Source organism: Polypterus senegalus, chromosome 4 (assembly GCF_016835505.1).
Source record: "Polypterus senegalus isolate Bchr_013 chromosome 4, ASM1683550v1, whole genome shotgun sequence".
NCBI classification, from domain to species: Eukaryota; Metazoa; Chordata; class Cladistia; order Polypteriformes; family Polypteridae; genus Polypterus; species Polypterus senegalus.
In genome coordinates this window covers 98,987,388-99,007,310 of record NC_053157.1, presented here as the reverse complement: position 1 = coordinate 99,007,310, position 19,923 = coordinate 98,987,388, and the positions used below count along the sequence as shown (strand labels likewise).

Sequence of the window (19,923 nt, the reverse complement as noted above, 5' to 3'; positions counted from 1 at the left end):
TTACTTCCAACATCTTGCGTTACGAAACGGATGCGGTCACGTGTATCCGCTTGCGCGATTGTAAATAAACAACTGAGAGCGTTAGTAGCGTCAGTCGGAGCCCAGATATATGTGTTTGTGGATGTAATTTCTGTCATTGCAGTGATTTACCTATATATATATATAATTCATTAAGACCATGCAAGCAAGACACATAATTGCTAAGGAAGGAAGAAAGTGATCGCAATCGAAACGAAGATGGACATTGTGTGGAAATATCACCTCCCTTCCTGCAGCCCAAAGATGTCAAATTAAATGGTGAGTACAGTATGAAATTGTTTCTAGAATAGAATGCCTTTTATTGTCACTATACGCATCTACAATGAGATTAAAAGCAGCTCCTTCAGTGCAGAAAAAAGTTCTGTACAGGGCTTGTATGGTTGTTTTTTAGCTTTAGCATAATGCCGGATCTGCGGCCCCGCTTCTGCTTTCTTTCCCTCCTCCGTCTGTGTCGTCTCCTAGACCCGACAACAATCCACGGAGAGCCCGCTGGTCTCGCTATGTTGTCTGGGATGTTGTGCGTGTGATGAAAAACACTCGAAACAGATGTCTGGCTCTGGACACCGATGTCTATAAGGTTCTGAATGGTGTAGCGGATGTTCGCCGAACTGATCGTGCACAAACAAGGACAAAAAAGTACAAAAACAACAACAAAGTGCACTGAAAAGGAGAGCCCTGAGCCGCTATGACCATGCGTGCGCCATGCTCTAGCTTAATCGAAGTAGGCTAGGCACTTTTTATAACTTTTTGGTTAGTACATTAGAAAAATTATTGGTGTTTTGGTAAATTATGCACATTATACAACCCTTTTTTATTATGAAAAGGTTAAGTAAGTGTTGCAGTGGGAGGTTCGGAACGCATTATGAATTAATGAATTAAGTTCGTAAGTCAAGGGTCCACTGTATTGCGTATTTAAATTAATCAAATTTATAACAAGTCTCCGGAAATCCACCCGCCGATGTACCGTATTTGCATATATAGTTTCAACACAAAGGTTTCATTTTACCAAACTTCTCCACAATCAATTCCTGGTTTCCATCAAAAATGCCGGCAGTCTCAAATTCTTGCCGATAAACATTATAAATATACCTGAAGAGACACTTTTAAGGAAATTTAGAAAATTTTGCTTGGAGAAGGGGGTCGGCTTAAATACCGGTCATCGGCAAATACATGTAATTTAGTAGGTAGAGAAGGGGTTCGGCTAATATACTGGGTTGGCCTGTATTCCGGGATCTACGGTATGACCAAGAGTGCCAAAATCTGAAGGTTGGGAACTGGACACTCGCCTAAGACGTTATGCAAAGTTTTAAACTCATCACTGTTAATTTGTTAACTTCATGCTCTTACTTTTTATTGTTAATTGCATGTTGTCATTGTTTAATTAATTTTATTGTGTCGGTGATATTTTGTTTTTTGCATTTTGCCCTTTGGAGCCACTCTAAGTATGAAGTACGATCTCAATCAAAAATAACTCCAGCATTCTACCTTTGTGGCACATGTGCAGTAACAAAAATTGATAGCTTCTTCCTCGATAGCAAATGTCTTGTACGTCCAATGACGTATTTTTGACAGTTTTTTCACGCCCTTTAAATTGTACACGTAATTTTCAAAAGCAAGCGTTAACTTTTAGGTGTGCAAGTGTATTTTTTAGGAGCAAGCGTAATTTTCAGAGGTGCAAGCATAATTTTCAGAAGAGCAAGCATAATTTTCAGAACAGCAAGCGTAATTTTCAGAAGCAAGCATAACTTTTAGAAGCGCAAACATAACTGACACATGTGAAATGTAAATTTCACTTAAATTATTTCATACCTTTGCTCCTTCAGAGTAAACATTTTAAAAAGTTTTTTTAATTTTATTGTAATCATTTCATACAAATAAATCCATTTTTACAAAAAAAAAAAAATAGGATGAAAACAACTTAACCCCCACTCCTAAGAAAGACAGCATGGCCAACGGAGTAAAACTTAAAGCTTGTAAACATACCTAAATTGATTTGTTTAAAAGGCCAATAGAGATGAATGGAGAAGAAAAAGAAATGCGGAAAGAATTGCTTATTCGGTGCTTTAAGAGCTTATTCTAAAATATTATTGATTAGATCCTGCCAGGTTTTGAAAAAATTCTGTACCAATCAATGTTACGATGCGGGTTCGGCTCCATGCTCCCATCTCTGTTTGGGAGCCCTTCAACCCAACACTGTCGATAATGTTACCGAGTGAGCTAGTCAGTGAAGGCAACAAGTAAGCAAGGGGATGGTAAAAAGTGCAACAGTGCTTTTATTAAAACAGTCAACAAAAACAGTGTTCAAATAAATAAAGTGCAGTGCTTCTCAAAATCTTCATTATATAAATAATCCAATAAAAAAAACATGTGGAGGTTTAAAATCAATAAATAGAAAAATCCTCTAAAAACAACAAGGTTAAAACGATCAGGAAGCAGTCTTTAAAAACACAACAATGACAAGCCTGGTGCATCTTTTCTGTTAGCGTCTCACCTGCTTCTCCCAGTTAGGCTTTGCAGCAGGCGAGACGCTCCCTGCAGCTGCCCTCTTCAACTCCTGCAACGAGACTGGAGACCTCCCGATCCCTGGCTTCGGTCTGATACTCATCCCAGCCTCGGAGACTTGGCTTGCCTGACAACCAGGACGCTCATGCCAGGGAGTTTACCGCCCAAGCCTCCCGACTCCCGCAGCCTTCTCGGCCTTACGCGGCCAGCCATCTTTCTCTGGTTACTCCCGCTACCTGGTCGCTCAGCGGGAGTAACAACAACTCCAACCCCTGGGTGTAGGCCTAACACCCAGGCCCTCGCAGCTTCCCACAAGTGCTCGTTCGCTCGCTCTCCAAATATACCCACCGTGTGGCTCTCTCTCTTGCACCGACCTGCTTCCTCTCTCCCTGTAACCTCCGTTCTCTCTTTCCTTTCCTCTCTCCATCCGACTCGCGCTTTTTTTTATAATGCGAGGGGCCATAGCAGCTGTAGCATATTAGCCACGGGAGCAATCACGGATGTGGGCAGTTTCTCACCTGTGCACGCGGTGAGAAATGCCCACACTGCAGATCGCCCCGTGGCTTGCTATGGCCCAACGCCCCCTCGCTAAGCCGCCGCGAGAGCGGTGATTATTTATTTAAAATGGCCCTTACTGAGAACGCTGTGGACCCGCTATACCACAATCCTCTAACTGAGAATTTGATTTTTTCCAATTTCAAATAGTATAAAACATCGGTTTCTCACTGACTCAAAAGAGAAGAGTTAGGATTCTTCCAGTTTAGCAAAACAAGTCTGCGTGCCAATAGTATAGTGAAGGCAGTCACAGTTTGTTTGTCCTTCTCCGCTTCAAGCCCATCTGGAAGAACACCAAACACAGCTGTTAATGGGTTAGGAGGGATTGTGACACCAAGGCTCTCTGAAAGGCACTTAAAAATTTTAGTTCAAAATGATGTTAATTTGCTGCAGGCCCAAAACATGTGACCCAGTGAAGCTGGGATTTGATTGCAGCATTCACAGGTTTGATCTTGACCTGGGAACATTTTGGACAGTTTTAAGCGAGACAGATGTGCTCGATATATAATTTTGAGTTGAATGACTGTATGCTTTGCACACATGCAGCTCAAGTTTATTCTCTGCATTGCTACCTTCCACTCCTTTTCTGATATATTGATTAAGAGATCTTGTCCCCATTGTCCTCTTGGATCTTTGAAAGGGAGGGACTGTAAAATAATTTTATATATTGCAGTGATGGTGTCTAAGTCCTTGAAGTTGAGCAATATTTTTTCCAGCCTGGAGGAGGGTGCAAGATGAGGAAAATCGGGCAGGTTCTGTTTAACAAAGTTCCTAATTTGAACATAGTGAAAGAAATGTGTTGCTGGAAAGTTAAATTTGGATTATAATTGTTCATAGGATACAAAGATGCTGTCTATATAAAGATCTCTAAGCAATCTAATCCCAAATCATTTCCAGATATTAAAAACTGCATATGTTTGAGAGGGTTGAAAGAGGTGGTTCTCTTGCAGAGGTGCCACAGATAAAAGATTCTCCATCCTAAAATGCTTTCTACGTTGGTTCCATATTCTGAGTGAGTGAAGCACTAATGGATTATTAGTAAAATGGCGATAACTTACATTTGTTGGGGCACAGAGCAGGGAATATAAAGAAGTACTGCAGGATTTTACTTCTATTGCGGACCGAGCCTGTTATGTTCATCTATTTGTGTCCAGGTTTTTATAGCTTGCATGTTTGCTGCCCAGTAATAAAACTGAAAGTTAGGTAGAGCCATGCCACCTTCTGCCTTAGGTCGCTGTAGGGTCGTTCTTTGGATATGTTGATGGTTTGAGTTCCAAATAAATGAGGTTACTGTTGAATCTAATTGCTTAAAAAATTATTTATTAATGTATACTGGAATGTTTTGAAATAAAAAAAGATTAGGAAGAATACTTATCTTAACAACGTTAATTCTTCCAGCTAGAGTGAGATGAAGGGTTGACCATCTATGCAAGTCTTGCTTAATTTTTTCCATACAGATGGCAAAATTTTGTTGATAAAGAGCTTTGTGTTTACTTGTGATGTTAACCCCTAGGTATTTAAACTGATCTGCAATGATAAAAGGTAGGGTGTGTAATCTAATATTACATGCTTGAGAATTCACTGGAAAGAGTACACTTTTATTCAAATTAATTCTGAGACCAGAGATGTTTTGAAATTCTGTGAGTGCTGTTAAGACTGCAGGCACAGAATTTTGTGGGTCTGATATATACAGTACCATATCGTCTGCATATAGAGAAATTTTCTGTTCAAGTCCCTCTCTGATAATCCCCTTTATCTGATAAGCGTTTCAACAGTGAACCACCAGTGGTTCAATGGCGATTGCAAACAGCAGTGGTGACAGGGGGCATCCTTGTCTGGCACCACGTTCTAGTTTAAAGTAGTCTGAGCAAATGCTGTTAATAAAGACTGAAGCTTCTGGATTGGTATACAGTAGTTTGATCCATGCACAAATGTTCGGGCCAAACCCAAATTTCTCTAATGTAGTGAAAAGGTATTTCCATTCAATCATGTCAAATGCTTTTCTGCATCCAATGATAATAATATTTCTGGGGTGTTTGACTTTACTGGTGAGTATATTACATTAAACAGGCGTCGAAGATTTGAAGATAAGTGTCGACCCTTGATAAATCCAGTTTGATCTTGTGATATTATCGAAGGCAGCACTTTCTCCATCCTTCTAGCTATGATTTGTGAGAGTATTTTAACACCATTATTCAAAAGTGAAATTGGTCTGTATGATGCACATTGTAATAAGTCCTTATTTTGTTTAGGAAAGATGGTGATTAATGCTTTGAAAAGTTTGAGGAAAAATTTGATTGTCTCTAGCTTCTGTAAATGTTGCTAATAAAGGGGAGCTAGCTGAGTGGAGAATTTCTTATAAAATTCTACAGGGTAGCCATCAGGGCCTGCTGCTTTCCTGCCTTGAAGAGACTTTATAGCCTCTAGTATTTCAGGTTTATCAAGTTTCCCCGCAATAAAATTGTCTATTTGTGGTATCTGTAATGTATCCAGAAATGCATTAGATTGTGTGTTGTCTTCTTTAAACAGGAGAATATAAGGATTTATAGTAGTCTCTAAATGTACACAATATGTGTTTATAGTCAATGATTTCATCTCCGCTCGTGTTGGTGATTGCTGGGATTGCATTGCGAACTACTTGCTTATGGATTTGTTGAGCTAAAAGCTTATAAGCTTTCTCTCCGTGTTCATAGTAATGATGTCTTGATTTATAAATTAGTTGTTCAGTTTCTTTAGTTGTCAGGAGGTTGAGTTCTGAATGCAGAGCCTGCCTTTTCCTATGTAGAGTCTCGCTTGGACGCCTGGCATGTTCTTCATCTATTTTAGTAATTTCCTCTTAGCTCTGATACTTTCTTGGTTTCTAATTTATTCCTGTGGGAAAGATATGAAATAATCTTTCCTCTTAAGAAAGCCTTGAGAGTTTCCCAGAGTATTCCTGCAGACACCTCTGAGGATCTATTTGTCTCTAGGAAGAAACTGATTTGTTTGGATATGAATTCTGTACAGTTCTCGTCTGCTAATAGAAGCGGGTTCAGACGCCATCTGCGAGGTGAGAGTGTTGGGCATAATGACTTTAGCTCCAAGATCAGAAGTGCATGGTTGGAGATAACAATAGCATCGTACTTGCAATATTTAATCGTAGGCAAGAAATTATTATCTATAAAGAAATAATCAATTCTTGAGTAGCAATGATGTACTGATGAGTAGAACGAATATGTTCTTGAGTTTGGGTTTAGAAACCTCCAGGGGTCTGATAAGTTGTGGTCAGTTACAAACTGTGTAATTGTCTTAGCTGTGTTAGATGTCATCCCCTGTGACAGGAGTCCTATCTAAAAGTGGGTTTAAAACACAATTAAAGTCCCCAGCCATTATAATTTTATGAGTGTTCACATTGGGAATGGATGCAAATACATTTTGCATGAATTCCTTATCATCGATATTAGGTGCATAAACATTTATCAAAATCACTTTACAATTAAATAAGTTGCCCATGACAATCACATATCTCCCTTCAGGATCAGATACTACATCTGATGCTACAAATGAGACTGTTCTATGTATGAAAATTCCCACTCCTCTAGTTTTCTTTGTAAAGCTAGAATGGAACATTTCGCCAGTCCAGTCTTTTTGCAGCCGGAACTGATCCTTGCTTAGTAAGTGGGTCTCCTGTAAAAATACTATTTTAGCTTTTAAACCTGTTAGGTGAGAGAATACTTTCTTTCTCTTTAATTTGTGATTCAGGCCTTTAACATTCCAGCTTACAAAGTTAACTGTCCCATTATGGAGACATTGATTCTGAATTTTGGATGTCATTTTGTAGTCTTAACTGGAAGTGAGACAGCTTTAACCTTAATTTCCACTTTCCCCACGAGCTATTGCCATGCAGCCTATTGTTACATTGATAGTTGTAATTATAAGGGTTAAAAGGATAGATTAGATATAGCCTGCTCTCTTTCTCTTCCTCCCTTATCTCCCCACAACCCCATTTTGCCTCCCCACGTGAGGCTGGACCCCACTTCACAGAGTCCCGGTCCTCTGACATACCTAGAGACAGAGCACGTCCAAAGCAAAACAAGCCCCCATTGGATTAAAAAGTACAGATATCTATTGCCAATATAGTCTAAATACTATATGCCTAAATATAATCATTAACAAACTAAAAGCATAAAATATAATCTTCAGCAATCTTAAAGTATTAAAATAATAAAAACCCAGGGAATGGTGTTAAAAAGTGGTCTAGAATTAGCATAGTAAATCCAAATGCAATAATAACAGTAACAATAAAACAAGGGTATGATGTTAAACAGTCTCCTTTAGGGCAGTGGGGAAAAAAAAAAATTTCTTCCACGCACGCCTATAATTGTAAGTAAAACATAAACAGAAAGCTTCTGAGTAATGAAAAAAATGTATAATTTTAATATCCGTATCATTACAAGTGAATCAGACAGCAGGTGATATCTACAGTACTTGCCATGACAGGATGTGACTCACTATTGTGTTTCAAAAAAGTGTCTGGATCACCTTCCTTAATTCCTTTTCTGCTTCTTCCTTGCTGGTGAAGACATAGAATTGACCTTGGTATTCCACTTTCAGTTTGGCAGGATACAAGAGGCTGTATTTGATATTGGCTTGACGTAACCACTGTTTAATGTTGTAGAAGGCTGCACATTTAGTAGCTGTTGCCGGAGAGAAATCCGGGAAAATACGAATGTGGTTATTTTCAAATATAATTTCTTGCTTGTTTCTGAGACGTGCCATCACATCTAGCTTAAATAATTATCTCTAGAAGCGGACAATAAAAGACCTAGGTCTAAAGGTATTAGATCCGCGTATGAGATAAGCTGCTGCTATCTCAGTATCTGATTTAAATTCTTCTCCAGTTATTTTAGAGAAAAGATCAACTGCGAATTTCACTGTGTTTGGACTTTCACGATTCTCAGGTAGGCCTTCGATTCTAATATTATTCCTTCTGAATCCATCTTCCAGCGCAGCAAGTCTGTCTCCAAGTTTCTTGCATTTAGAATTCGCAGCTGCAGCTTTTCCATAGGCGTTAGATGCCAGTTGTTCCGCTGTTTCAATTCGGGCTGTGAATGACTGCTTAACGTCATCCAACTGATCAGCAAGTTTCTTCAGTTTAGACGTATTTTCTTGGATGTGATCCTCAATTTTCCTAAGTATACCTTTAAAGGTCGCGTCAAAACGGTTGTATAGATGCATTTCCAGTTCTTTAATATCTTCCTTCATATTTTTCTGAATGTCTTTCTTAAGCTCACTTATGGCCGTGGCCGATGTAGTGATCATTTCCTTCAGTTCGGAGAAATTGTTTCAGCTTTCGTGCTCCGCAGGTGGAGTGGCAACCCCGGTTACAGCTGATGTTTCAGGCTCACGAGGAATGAATGAAAGCACGGACGGCAAGTCCATTTCAGGCTTCTACTGGAATCAGCAAGTACTTGTACTCCACATATTGGTCTCTACATCCTAACACTCTACTAGCCTTCTTAATCTCTTTAAGAGAGAATATAGATGTTGATAGTGAGAAGTTCAGCACGACTCCCAGGTCTTTTCTAGAAAGTGTACTTTGACGTTTCAAACCCCCTAATTTGTATTTATGCCTAATATTTTTATTTCCTATGTGAAGTACATTAGATTTAGATTAAATTCATCTGCCGCAAATCTGCTTGGTTGATCTGTAATGATTCAGCTATAATATGGATAGATAGATATCTGATTCTAGGTTATATGCCATACCACCTTTCTTACTATCATCTACAAACTGAACCACCTTGTAACTGATAATTTTATCAATATTATTTATATACTAAAAATAGAGGCAGTCCCAGAACTAATCTCTGAGTGACACAACTTTTAACATCATCTAATTCAAGAAAAATTGCTTGCAACATAACTCTCTGCTTTCTGTGTTTAAGCCAGTTTTGCACCCATCTGCACACTATACCTTAAACTGTACCTTCTTTTAGTTTGATTATAAGCCTATCACGTAATACCTTATTAACAGATTTCTGAAAAGCATGATACCTGTAAAAATACCACATGAATCTCTCTGACTATATGATTTTGTTGCTCTCTTGCAGAATTCCAAAATGTAGGGAAACACAACCTTCCTTGTATAAAATACATGCTGACAGTTCACCAGTACACCTGGCCTTGTCATGTGGTATTTGGGTTTTTCCTTAAGAATTGTTTCCATAAATTTACCCATGAATCATTTTAGGCTTACTGGCATATGGTTACCTGGATTAGCCAGATCACATTTTTTATACAGTGGAATAGAACGACATCTGTTAGCTTCAAATCTGTGTAATAGGGCAGAGTGGTGGCTCTGAGGCTAAGGATCTGTGCTGGTATCCCGAAGGTTGCCAGTTTGAATCCCCATCACTGCCAAAAGAGATCATACTCTGCTGGGACATTGAGCAAGGCCCTTAACCTTCAGTTGCTCCAGGGGCGCTATACAATGGCTAACCCTGCGCTCTGACCCCAAGGGGTATGCAAAAACTAACAAATTCCTAATACAAGAAAATGTATAAGGCGGAAAAAAAAAATTCTTAAATATGCAGTGAATTTTAAAAATTCGAGTCAACGCTTTACACATCTAATATATAACATTCTTATTCACTCTACAAGAAATGTTTAAATAGCACTTGGATAACTTGCTCTAGAACAATGGCAAGTAAAAAACGAATCATTAATTTAAGAAAGATGATACACTAGTCTGTTAGTAGTTAGGCGCCGCCGTGAGTGGCAGCCTTTCCAGCAGCTCTGTGTACGACTTTATCTTTCTACCTTTTTCTTTATCTCTCTGATCACTCCTACCACTTTCTTTTATGTGGACTCATCACCTGGACACTTTGTAATACATGGATTTTTACACGCCGAGACTTGTTTGTTCAGGTGTCAACTTCTAGCGCTGAGAACAAAGGCCCGTGTCGGTGTGGTTCCCTATTTATCTGACGAGGTAAGAAGGCCATATCGTGGCAGCACAGCTGGCGCTAAGCTAAAGGCTAAATGGCTAGTGAGGCAGTGGCGATAAAAGCCTTCGGTGATCCTGTGAAATGTGAACTCACTACCAAATAAGATCGACGAACTGGCTGCGCTGGTGAAAAATGTCAGGATCTACAGAGAATGCAGTATGTTGAGTTTTTGTGAAACGTGGCTAACAACTAGCATGCCAGATGCTAATGTGGAGCTACCCGGGTTTAGAACAGTTAGAGCAGACAAAGATGCAAATACCTGCGGGTAGCGGAAAGGAGGAGGACTTGCTCTCTATGTGAACACAAAGTGGTGCAACCCTGGACATCCATCCATCCATCCCCTTCCGCTTATCCGAGATCGGGTTACAGGGGCAGCAGCTTGAGCAGAGATGCCCACACTTCTTCTAGCCCTTCCGGGGGAATCCTGAGGCGTACCCAGGCCAGCCAGGAGACATAGTCTCTCTAGCATGTCCTGGGTCTTCCCCGGGGACTCATTCCAGTTAGACGTGCCAGGAACACCTCACCAGGGAGGCGTCCAGGAGGCATCCTGGAGGCATCCTGATTAGATGCCCGAGCCATCTCATCTGACTCCTCTTGATGCGGAGGAGCAGCGGCTCTACTCTGAGCTCCTCCCGGATGACTGAGCTTCTCACCTTATCTTTAAGGGAAAGCCCAGACACCCTGCGGAGGAAACTCATTTCAACCACTTGTATTCGCAATCTCGTTCTTTCCGTCACTACCCATAGCTCATGACCATAGGTGAGGGTAGGAACATAGATCAACTGGTAAATAAGTATGCCCACACTTGCTCTGCGCCTCTCACCAGGGGTAACTCCAAAGTGGTAGAGAGTCCAGCCCCTCTCAAGGAGATTGGCTCCAGAGTCCAAGCTGTGGGTTGAGGTGAGCCCGACTATATCTAGCTGAAACCTCTCGACCTCGCGCACTAGCTCAGGCTCCTTCCCCTTCAGAGAGGTGACATTCCACGTCCCAAGAGCCAGCTTCTGTAGCCGCAGCTCAGACCGCCAGGGTCCCCGCCTTCGGCCACCATCCAACTCACACTGCACCCGACCTCCTTGGCCCCTCCCCTAGGTGGTGAGCCCATGGGAAGGGGGACCCACGTTGCCTCTTCAGGCTGTGCCTGGTCAAGCCCCATGGGTGCAGGCCCAGCCACCAGGTCCTCGCCATCAAGCCCCACCTCCAGTCCTGGCTCCAGAGGGGGGCCCCAGTGACCCGCGTCCAGGCATGGGAAAATGCCATCCAAATTTTTTGTTCTTCATAGGAGGTTTGTTGAACCACTCTTTGTCTCATCCCTAACCTAGGACCAGTTTGCCTTGGGTGGCCCTATCAGGGGCATAAAGCCCTGGACAACAGAGCTCCTAGGATCACTGGGACATGCAAACCCCTCCAACTCGCGCGGACGTACAGATAGTGTGTGACATCCTCCACTCCGCTGTTGCTAAACTACAAACAAAGCACCCCGAGGCGCTTGTGCTAATCTCTGGAGATTTTAACCATGTGACGCTGGACAAAACATTACCTGCCTTCTCCCAGTATGTGGATTGTAACACCTGGGGAATTAGGATTATTGACCTACTGTATGCAAATGTTAAGGATGCATACAGCGCCAACCCGGTGCCTGCGCTTGGGAAAGCAGATCATAACCTGGTTCTGCTTAAGCCTGACTACAAACCAAGAGTGAGGGAGCTACCTACAACCACATGCTCATTTAGAAAGTGGTCCCCTGAGGCAGAGCAGGCTCTAAGAGACTGCTTTGGATCTACAGACTTGGAAATATCCTGCAGGGGCCATATAGTGAAAACATTGAGGAGGCTGTTGACTGCACTACTGACTACATTAACTTCTGTATGGCCATTGTAGTCCCAGTAAGAGCAGTACAATGCTATGCTAACAACAAGTGACATCAAAGGCCTTTTGAACCAGAAGAAAAGGGCCTTTAAAGGTGGTGATCAGCATGAGCTCAAGCGCGTGCAGAAGGAACTCAGAGTCCAGCGAAGGGCGGCGTAGGAGTAGTACAGGAGAAAGCTGGAGCAAAAGTTGCAGAATACAAGCATGAAGGAAGTGTGGGATGGGATGAAGATCATCACTGGCTGCAGCTCGAAGCAGGGTGCCTCCATCGAGAGTGACTGGAAGAAAGCAAACCTGAAGAACAACTTTTTTAATGCAGGTTTCACCACCCTAACCCACTCTCACTCTCACTCTCACCTCAGAGTACTGCATCCTCCACCCATCCTTCTGTTGATACCAGCATAGGAGAGAGTTTCCCCCTACCTACAATTACAGCAGCCCAAATAAGCAGAGAGCTGAGGAGACTTCGTGCCAGCAAAGCAGTGGGTCCAGATGGAATATCACCTCGACTGGGGAGTCCTCTACAGCGCATCTTCAACCTGAGCCTGGAACGGGGAGAGTCCCAAGAGTTTGGAAAACATCTTGCATCACCCCAGACCCCAAGGTATCGTGTCCTGGTGAGGTGAATGACTTCAGGCCTGTCGCCCTGACATCACATGTGATGAAGACCATGGAGCGGCTGCTGCTTCACCACCTGAGGCCACAGGTCCACCACGCCATCGACCCTCCACAGTTCGCATACCAGGAGAAGGTGGGAGTGAAGGATGCCATCATCTACATGCTACACCAATCCTTCTTCCACTTGGACAGAGGCAGTGGTGGAGTTAGAATTATGTTTCTGGACTTCTCTAGCACCTTCAGCATCATCCAACATCTGCTCTTTAGGGACAAGCTGACAGAGATGGGAGTAGATTCATACCTGGTGGCATGGATCATGGAATATCTTACAGACAGACCTCAGTATGTATGTCTCGGGAAGTGCAGGTCTGACATTGTGGTCAGCAGCACAGGAGCGCCACTGGGGACTGTCCTTTCTCCGGTTCTGTTCAGCCTATATACATCGGACTTCCAATACAACTCGGAGTCTTGCCAAGTGCAAAAGTTCGCTGATGACACTGCTATCGTGGGCTGCATCAGGAGTGGGCAGAAGGAGGAGTATAGAAACCTAATCAAGAAATTTGTTAAATGGTGCGACTCAAACCACCTATATCTGAACACCAGCAAAACCAAAGAGCTGGTGGTGGATTTTAGGAGGACAAAGCCCCTCCCGGATTATCAGAGGTGACTGTGTGCAGAGAGTGCAGACCTAAAAATACCTGGGAGTGCATCTGGATGATAATTTGGACTAGACTGCCAATACTAATGCTCTGTGCAAGAGAGAACAGAGCTGACTATACTTCCTTAGAAGGCTGGCGTCTTCAAAATCTGCAATAAGATGCTGCAGATGTTCTATCTGACGGTTATTGCTAGCGCCCTCTTCTATGCGGTGGTGTGCTGGGGAGGCAGCATAAAAAAGAGGAACGCCTCACGCCTGGACAAACTGGTGAGGAAGGCAGGCTCTAATATGGGCACGGAGCTGGACAGTTTGACATCTGTGGCAGAGCGACGGATGCTGAGCAGGCTCCTGTCAATCATGGAGAATCCACTGCATCCACTGAACAGTATCATCTCCAGACAGAGGAGCAGCTTCAGCAACAGATTGAGGAGATTGCTCCTCCCCCACACTATGCGACTCTTCAATTCCACCCTGGGGGGGGGTTTTGAGGGGGATGGGGACTGGGAGGGGTAAATGTTAACATTATACAATGTTATTGTCTGTTATACCTGCCTCACTCTCTCCACCTTGCACTTTTTAACTTGCACTGCATTTTTATCACTCTTTAATTAACATTGTTTTTATCAGTATGCTGCTGCTGGAGTATGAGAATTTCCCCTTGGGGATTAATAATCTCTCTGTCTATCTAGTCCAAGTTACAAAAACTGAGTCAAGAATTACATCAAATACATATTTAGGAACCCAGGTCAATTGATAAACAGATATTTTACTGATTCTGCCTTGAACAGAATAAAGACATTTCAAAAAAGGCAGTTTTCAATAAGTGAACTGAATCACATTGGTGTAATCTGAAAAGGGCTATATATCAGTATTTCAAAGTGTTGTATGCTTTGGGTTTATCCAGGTTTTTGGAAACACATACTGTTTCCTCTGATGTTTTTCTGTTTTTTAATCATAATGACAAAACTGAATGTATTATGCAGATATAACCCTAACACTAACCATTATGTGTACTATAAGGAAAAAATTTAAACTGGCCAGATATAAAATAAATCAGTCTAAATCTGCTCTTCTTTCTTTGAACTGCTCAGGCCACTTTTCCATTATCCATCCTGATAACAACCTTGTTTAAATATATTAGGACAGAAATATTGCTATATTTTGATGTTTAATGGGGAGTGACGGAATCTCTCAATTTAGGGTTTCCTTTGTCTTTTCAATCCTGGTTAGCAATTATTAAAACAAATGTTGCTTTAACTTTGTTCACTGCATTATGGAAAAGAAAATAAGCTAAAAGAGAGGGATTGACAAGCAGACTACAATGAGATGACAAGGAGTTGGGTGATTAATATGTGGATAAAAACTTTGGCACTCACAAAATTTTTAGAATTTGGAACAGAATTATATTTACATTTCATCTGTATCATTCTGATGAAGGAGGCACACCCACAGGTGGGATTACATAGAGTCTGTTATATAGACTGAAATGCTGAACCAACAGACTGAAATCTGACATTAGCAGATTTACTTGGTTTATATTTAGCAATTTGTATTTTAGACATAATCCACACAACATAGAGAGAGGGTCTTTTTCCCCATCTGAGAATGACACAAGCTGCTGTGATTACTCCTCCGGATAGGCTTTGTACCTAAGAAATATGCCATCTGGCCAGAGAAAAAAGTTCATCTTAAAACTGCTGCTGCTACAATAGCCAAGGTTGTGAAAGTTATATAGTACATCTAGTTAATGGTATTACACTTAAATTATATTAAAAAGAAGAAAAGCTTGCCTATTCTGCCTGTGGCTCATCGTCTGGAAATGAAGATCTTATTATTTATTCCAGGTCAGAGACAGGGACAACTTCAGTAAATAGCCAGTAACAGAAACAGAAACAGCACTATATGAGTAAGGGTGTACCTTAGTGGCTGAAGCCCCAACTGCCTTGTGGACATACTGTGACTAACAGTTCACAGGACTGATAAGCAGAAATGCAAACACACAGGTTTAATAAATAACCTATGCAAAATGAAGTCTACAGGTAAGGGTGTACCTTAGTGGATAAAACTACAAGCACCCAGTGGGCACGCTATGACTGACAATTCTGGCCAGGTGAAAAAATGCTCTACAGTTGGGAGTATTTGATACCATAAAGCAAAGGTTTAAAATCAGTAAGAAAAGAAAAATATTTTCCATAACACTACAACAAGAAATAGTTTATTTTTCTGGTATTAACAAACAAACAAACAAATAAAATAAAATAAAATGAATGGAGTATCCAATGCTTTTGTTTAAAAGGATTCTTCCATTTTCAGGAAGTTCTCATAGAATATCAGAGATTGGGGATCTGCATGATTTTAACAACACAATACATACACCAGAATAAAAGAAGAGATGAAAGAATGAAGTAGTAGGCATGTTCAAGCTTTTAAATCACTTAAGCACATAACAGGCTAATATATCTGGGAGATTTAAATGTCACTTACATATGATAAATGCCACTCTGTGTACCACAGATAATCCACAAACCACACTTTGAGAACTTTTTGCTCTAGCAATCAGCCTACTTCCAACAAAACAAACAAAGTGAAGGTGATTATCTAGCTCTTTACCCATATGAGTAATAAATGTAACTCATCCCCTCTATAATAATCACAGACTACTATTATCCAGGTAACTATACCTTTCAGTTATTACCTTCAGTAAAATGTTACAGGTCATTTAAAGAAAGAACCACTCGTGATGTCAGTAGTTACTTTTGTGTGTCTGTTTGACTCTCTGCTGATGCACACACACAAAAAAGTTCTGCAACAAAAACATTTGAAATGCCCATTACCTGATAAATAATCATGTCTGTCAGGAATATCCTCAGCCACAACCAAGAGTCTGTTTTCCATGATAAACAAATTCTCTTGAACTCTGAAAATAAATAAAAATACAAAAATAATCTAATGTTTACTGAAATAACAAATACAGCAATATACACACTGAATTAACAAGTCATGTATTTACAATATACTTCTACTTGTCAAGTTTCCTCTAAGCATCAGGAAGTTTTCTCTTGTGGTTCTGCATGTTAACAAAAAATCTAACACTTGCAATTTCTTTTGAATTCAAAATTAATATTGCCATATGTACTATTTATGATGATTTTCTACACACCAGACCTATCTTTTCAGTGATTTTTTCACTCTCCTTCCAAAACTACTTGTTCACATTCAATACACTCTGCGTCTGTGTGGTGGTCTAGGTCGGCTCCAAGTTCCCTGGTTGCTTCCGGGAGCCTCTTGAACCCAGAATCTTTCATATTCGTAAACCGAGATGAGCCGAGTAAATGAGGACACACATAGTCAGCAAGGGGTTGGGGCAAAAGTGGCAAGTGCTTTTATTAAATCACAACATGCAAATAGTGCCCGACAGTGCAATGCAAAAAAATGACCCCCTTCAAAAATACAATAAAATCAGTGAACCATCAGTGAGTTGAAAACCAAATAAATACAAAGATAAAACCAAAGTAAAACAACACAGTCATCAGATCCTTGTTCTTCCCCCCCATTCTTTAACCAAGCCCAGCGCAACTTTCTATCTGTTTCCCCAGCTCACCCTATGGCTTGCTGAGCAAGCTTAGAATCCTGCAGCTATAGTCATTTTTGCAGACCCCCCACCTTGGCTGCCTCCAGTGGCTGGCATCTGCCAGATCGCTCAGAGTTGGCTGTCCTCCTGTCTTCCTTCTCCCACCCCTGGCATCCCTTGGATCCCTAAGGAGGACTCCACCCCCATCAAACCTGTTCCTCCATTTAAATCAGTTGGGATCTACCCCCTAGTGCGCTGACCTTTCACTCTTCAGCAGGACTACTGACTACTCTGCCTCTCTCTCTCTCGCTCGCTAGCTCTCAGACACCAAAAAATCTGTGCTCACTCATGGTTTTCCATTGTTCACATTTGATCTCATCTCTCATCTCTTGCCTTTGATTTCATTCTCTGATATGCTAGCTCCCTATCTATACACTGCCAAATAGGTGCAGGTGCTGCCCTCCAACTACTTCAAGGTGTGAATGAAGCACCCACTCGCATTTGCACATGACTGCACAAACAGTCCCGGAGCGGGATTTATTTTAAACCACACTTCGCCACAGACCTCTTATCACAGTCTGTTCTAAAACAATACAATCAAGGCAGATGCTAATGAGACAAAAGTAAGATAAAAAAACTTTTTTTTTATTTAAATGGGTGACAACTCTTAAGTAAATCAGTTTATACTTTAGATTGACAGAATCCCCCAGAGGTATCTAATATATGATTTCTTAATCTTAAAAATGTCAACATGAAGTGAATTTATATGAAGATAACTTCCTAGTAATCACATATGCAAAAATTACTACTGTAATGCTTTAGTGATAGTTTGTACAAAACATGAGTGTACAGCTAATTCAAAACAGTACTTCTGCAAAGATCTAAAAACGACTCCAGTTCTTAAGGATTTATTCTGACTTCTGTATTAGATATCATTTTAAAATTTTCTTCAGACAAGAAGCTGCATTAATAAATAGTCACAGCTTTGTTAAAATTCCAGGAACAAATTAAACTAATAAGAGAGAATCATCTTGTTAATGGCCATCAAAAAACAGCAATAATCAGCCTGACTATTAGACTAAATTGTTGATTTACGGATACATTATTGTTCAAATTCTGAAGTAATCATTTTCTAAAACCATTTAAAGCAAATTTAGAAAAATACACAAATTAATTCTACTTTAGGTTGGTTAATTTTTCATTATTGTTATTTCCTACATGCTGGACATGCAGACCACTTCAAAAGATATGCTGTGTTATTTAAAATATGTAACAATGAAGAAAAACTATTTTTAATAACAAAAGACATTTTTAAAATGTACTTGCTTACTAACAAGATGAGTACCTTGCGACTGCCGAGTATTATGGACATTTACTTTCATAGATACTATACTGTAATTCTTCCCTTAAATCTATTATTACATAATATAAGTGTGAAAGGTTTTTCAGGCTTGAATCCCTCCCTGTGCCATAATGCACAGATTTTTAAAATATGCTGCTAAATATTAAGTTTGACATTTTGGCTTACAAAGGCAGGTTGATTTCATTACTGACTTCAAAATATAGGCTAAACTAGAAAATGTGTTCAGGGCAGATTCATAAATAAATGGAAATTTACATTGAAAATGAGCAATCTCTAACTGTAGACTAGGGATGTAACAATGTCAATACTAATAACACCAAAATTTTATAATACTCGATATCTATAGCATAGCAAATTTCAAATAATGGTATATAAATCAAGTAATTGCCCAGGTTCCATTTAGGTAAACTAGCATTGGAATTCAAAAATTTCTAATTATAATGCAAGTCTTGAACTTTAATGAGTGATAGATATGGAAATTGTCCCAGTGTAACAATTAATTGTGGTGTTATTAGCTTTGCGGAATTTCAGCATAGGGTTTATAAAGAATTTTATCATCATGGACTACATGATTTATCTTACCATGTGCACATTCTAAATTTATTCTGTTACATTTTCTCTGCTTAAAATAAATAGTAAAAATAAAAATTCAAACATTATTATACAGTATTTTTACAGATGAATTAATTAATTTTAAGATAATTCCGGGTATTTTCAACAAGCTCTTTAAAAGCTGTTTTTGAAACAACACAGTTTTAAAATGTGGTTTGTCAAAAAATCTGTCTGCTAAGTTTGGAACATTTTCTATTGTCAAATTTATGTATGCATTATTAGCTGGTTAAAAAAAAAAAAAAAAAACTTACTAAAGTTTAATATTTAATGGACGAGTTAAACTGTTTCAAATCTCAAATGCTCCAAAAACCTGGTGCTTTGATTATCCAAATCTGTTCCTTTTTTACATGTGCCCCAACTTCAGGGCTTCTTATGTGCCATTAGACCTGTCAGTTTTACATTGGATGAGCTAAATTGTTTCAGATTTCAAATGCTATAAATTCCTGGGGCTTTAATTGTCCAAATCATTCAAAAAAAGCTGTTAAAACCACCTTTTTAAATTAGGATTTTTTATAGCTACATTTTAGAACACTCAATAGACTACACTTGCATCATATTATTTATGGATGAGCAATCTTTACTAATTTCTACCTCTCCCTGCTTTATTTTCCATTTTGCCACCACAACCTGACTTAAGGCACTATGTGGCCACCCTGTTATGCTCAAATGAAGCTGAGTGTTCTGGTTGCCCACAAGATCTATTACATAGAAGTATCTGGGACAAAGCCTGAAAATAATAAAGGACATGCTAATTACATTTATGTTAGGTAAAATGCCCAGTTAGGCCTGGGTTATCTTTAGCCTTGGAACCCTTGTAGATTTAGATTTTTTTTCCTATAGTTTATCAGTTTTTTTGTGTTGTTTTTTTTCTGTCCTAAATGGCAATCTGAGCTTAAAATCATACTTTTTTTTATAAACTTACAATACAATATTAAAAGGACTCTAAGTTTTCTACTAATTATGCATGTGTTATGTAAGCCAATACTGATTTATTTTTTTGTTACTTATTCATTATTCTTACCTAATTTAATTAGTTTTTCTTTTCTTGTAACTATTTCTTTGGCATTTTGTAAAGCACTTTGAGTTTCAGTCTATGTATGAACATGTACTATAAGAATAAATATTGCTTTGCTCTTTGTGTTCTCAGCTA

At 39.8% G+C, this 19,923-nt stretch overlaps 1 protein-coding gene across 6 annotated transcripts in view; it reads right to left on the bottom strand.

The window, feature by feature from the left end:
• ints10 (integrator complex subunit 10) overlaps window positions 1–19,923 on the bottom strand; it is a 266,775-nt gene that overhangs the window by 93,582 nt on the left and 153,270 nt on the right. For all 6 annotated transcript variants that reach the window (XM_039751082.1, XM_039751083.1, XM_039751084.1 and 3 more), the window contains one exon: window positions 16,062–16,144. In XM_039751082.1, the coding sequence (XP_039607016.1) occupies window positions 16,062–16,144 (83 nt within the window). The remainder of the gene's footprint in view (window positions 1–16,061; window positions 16,145–19,923) is intronic.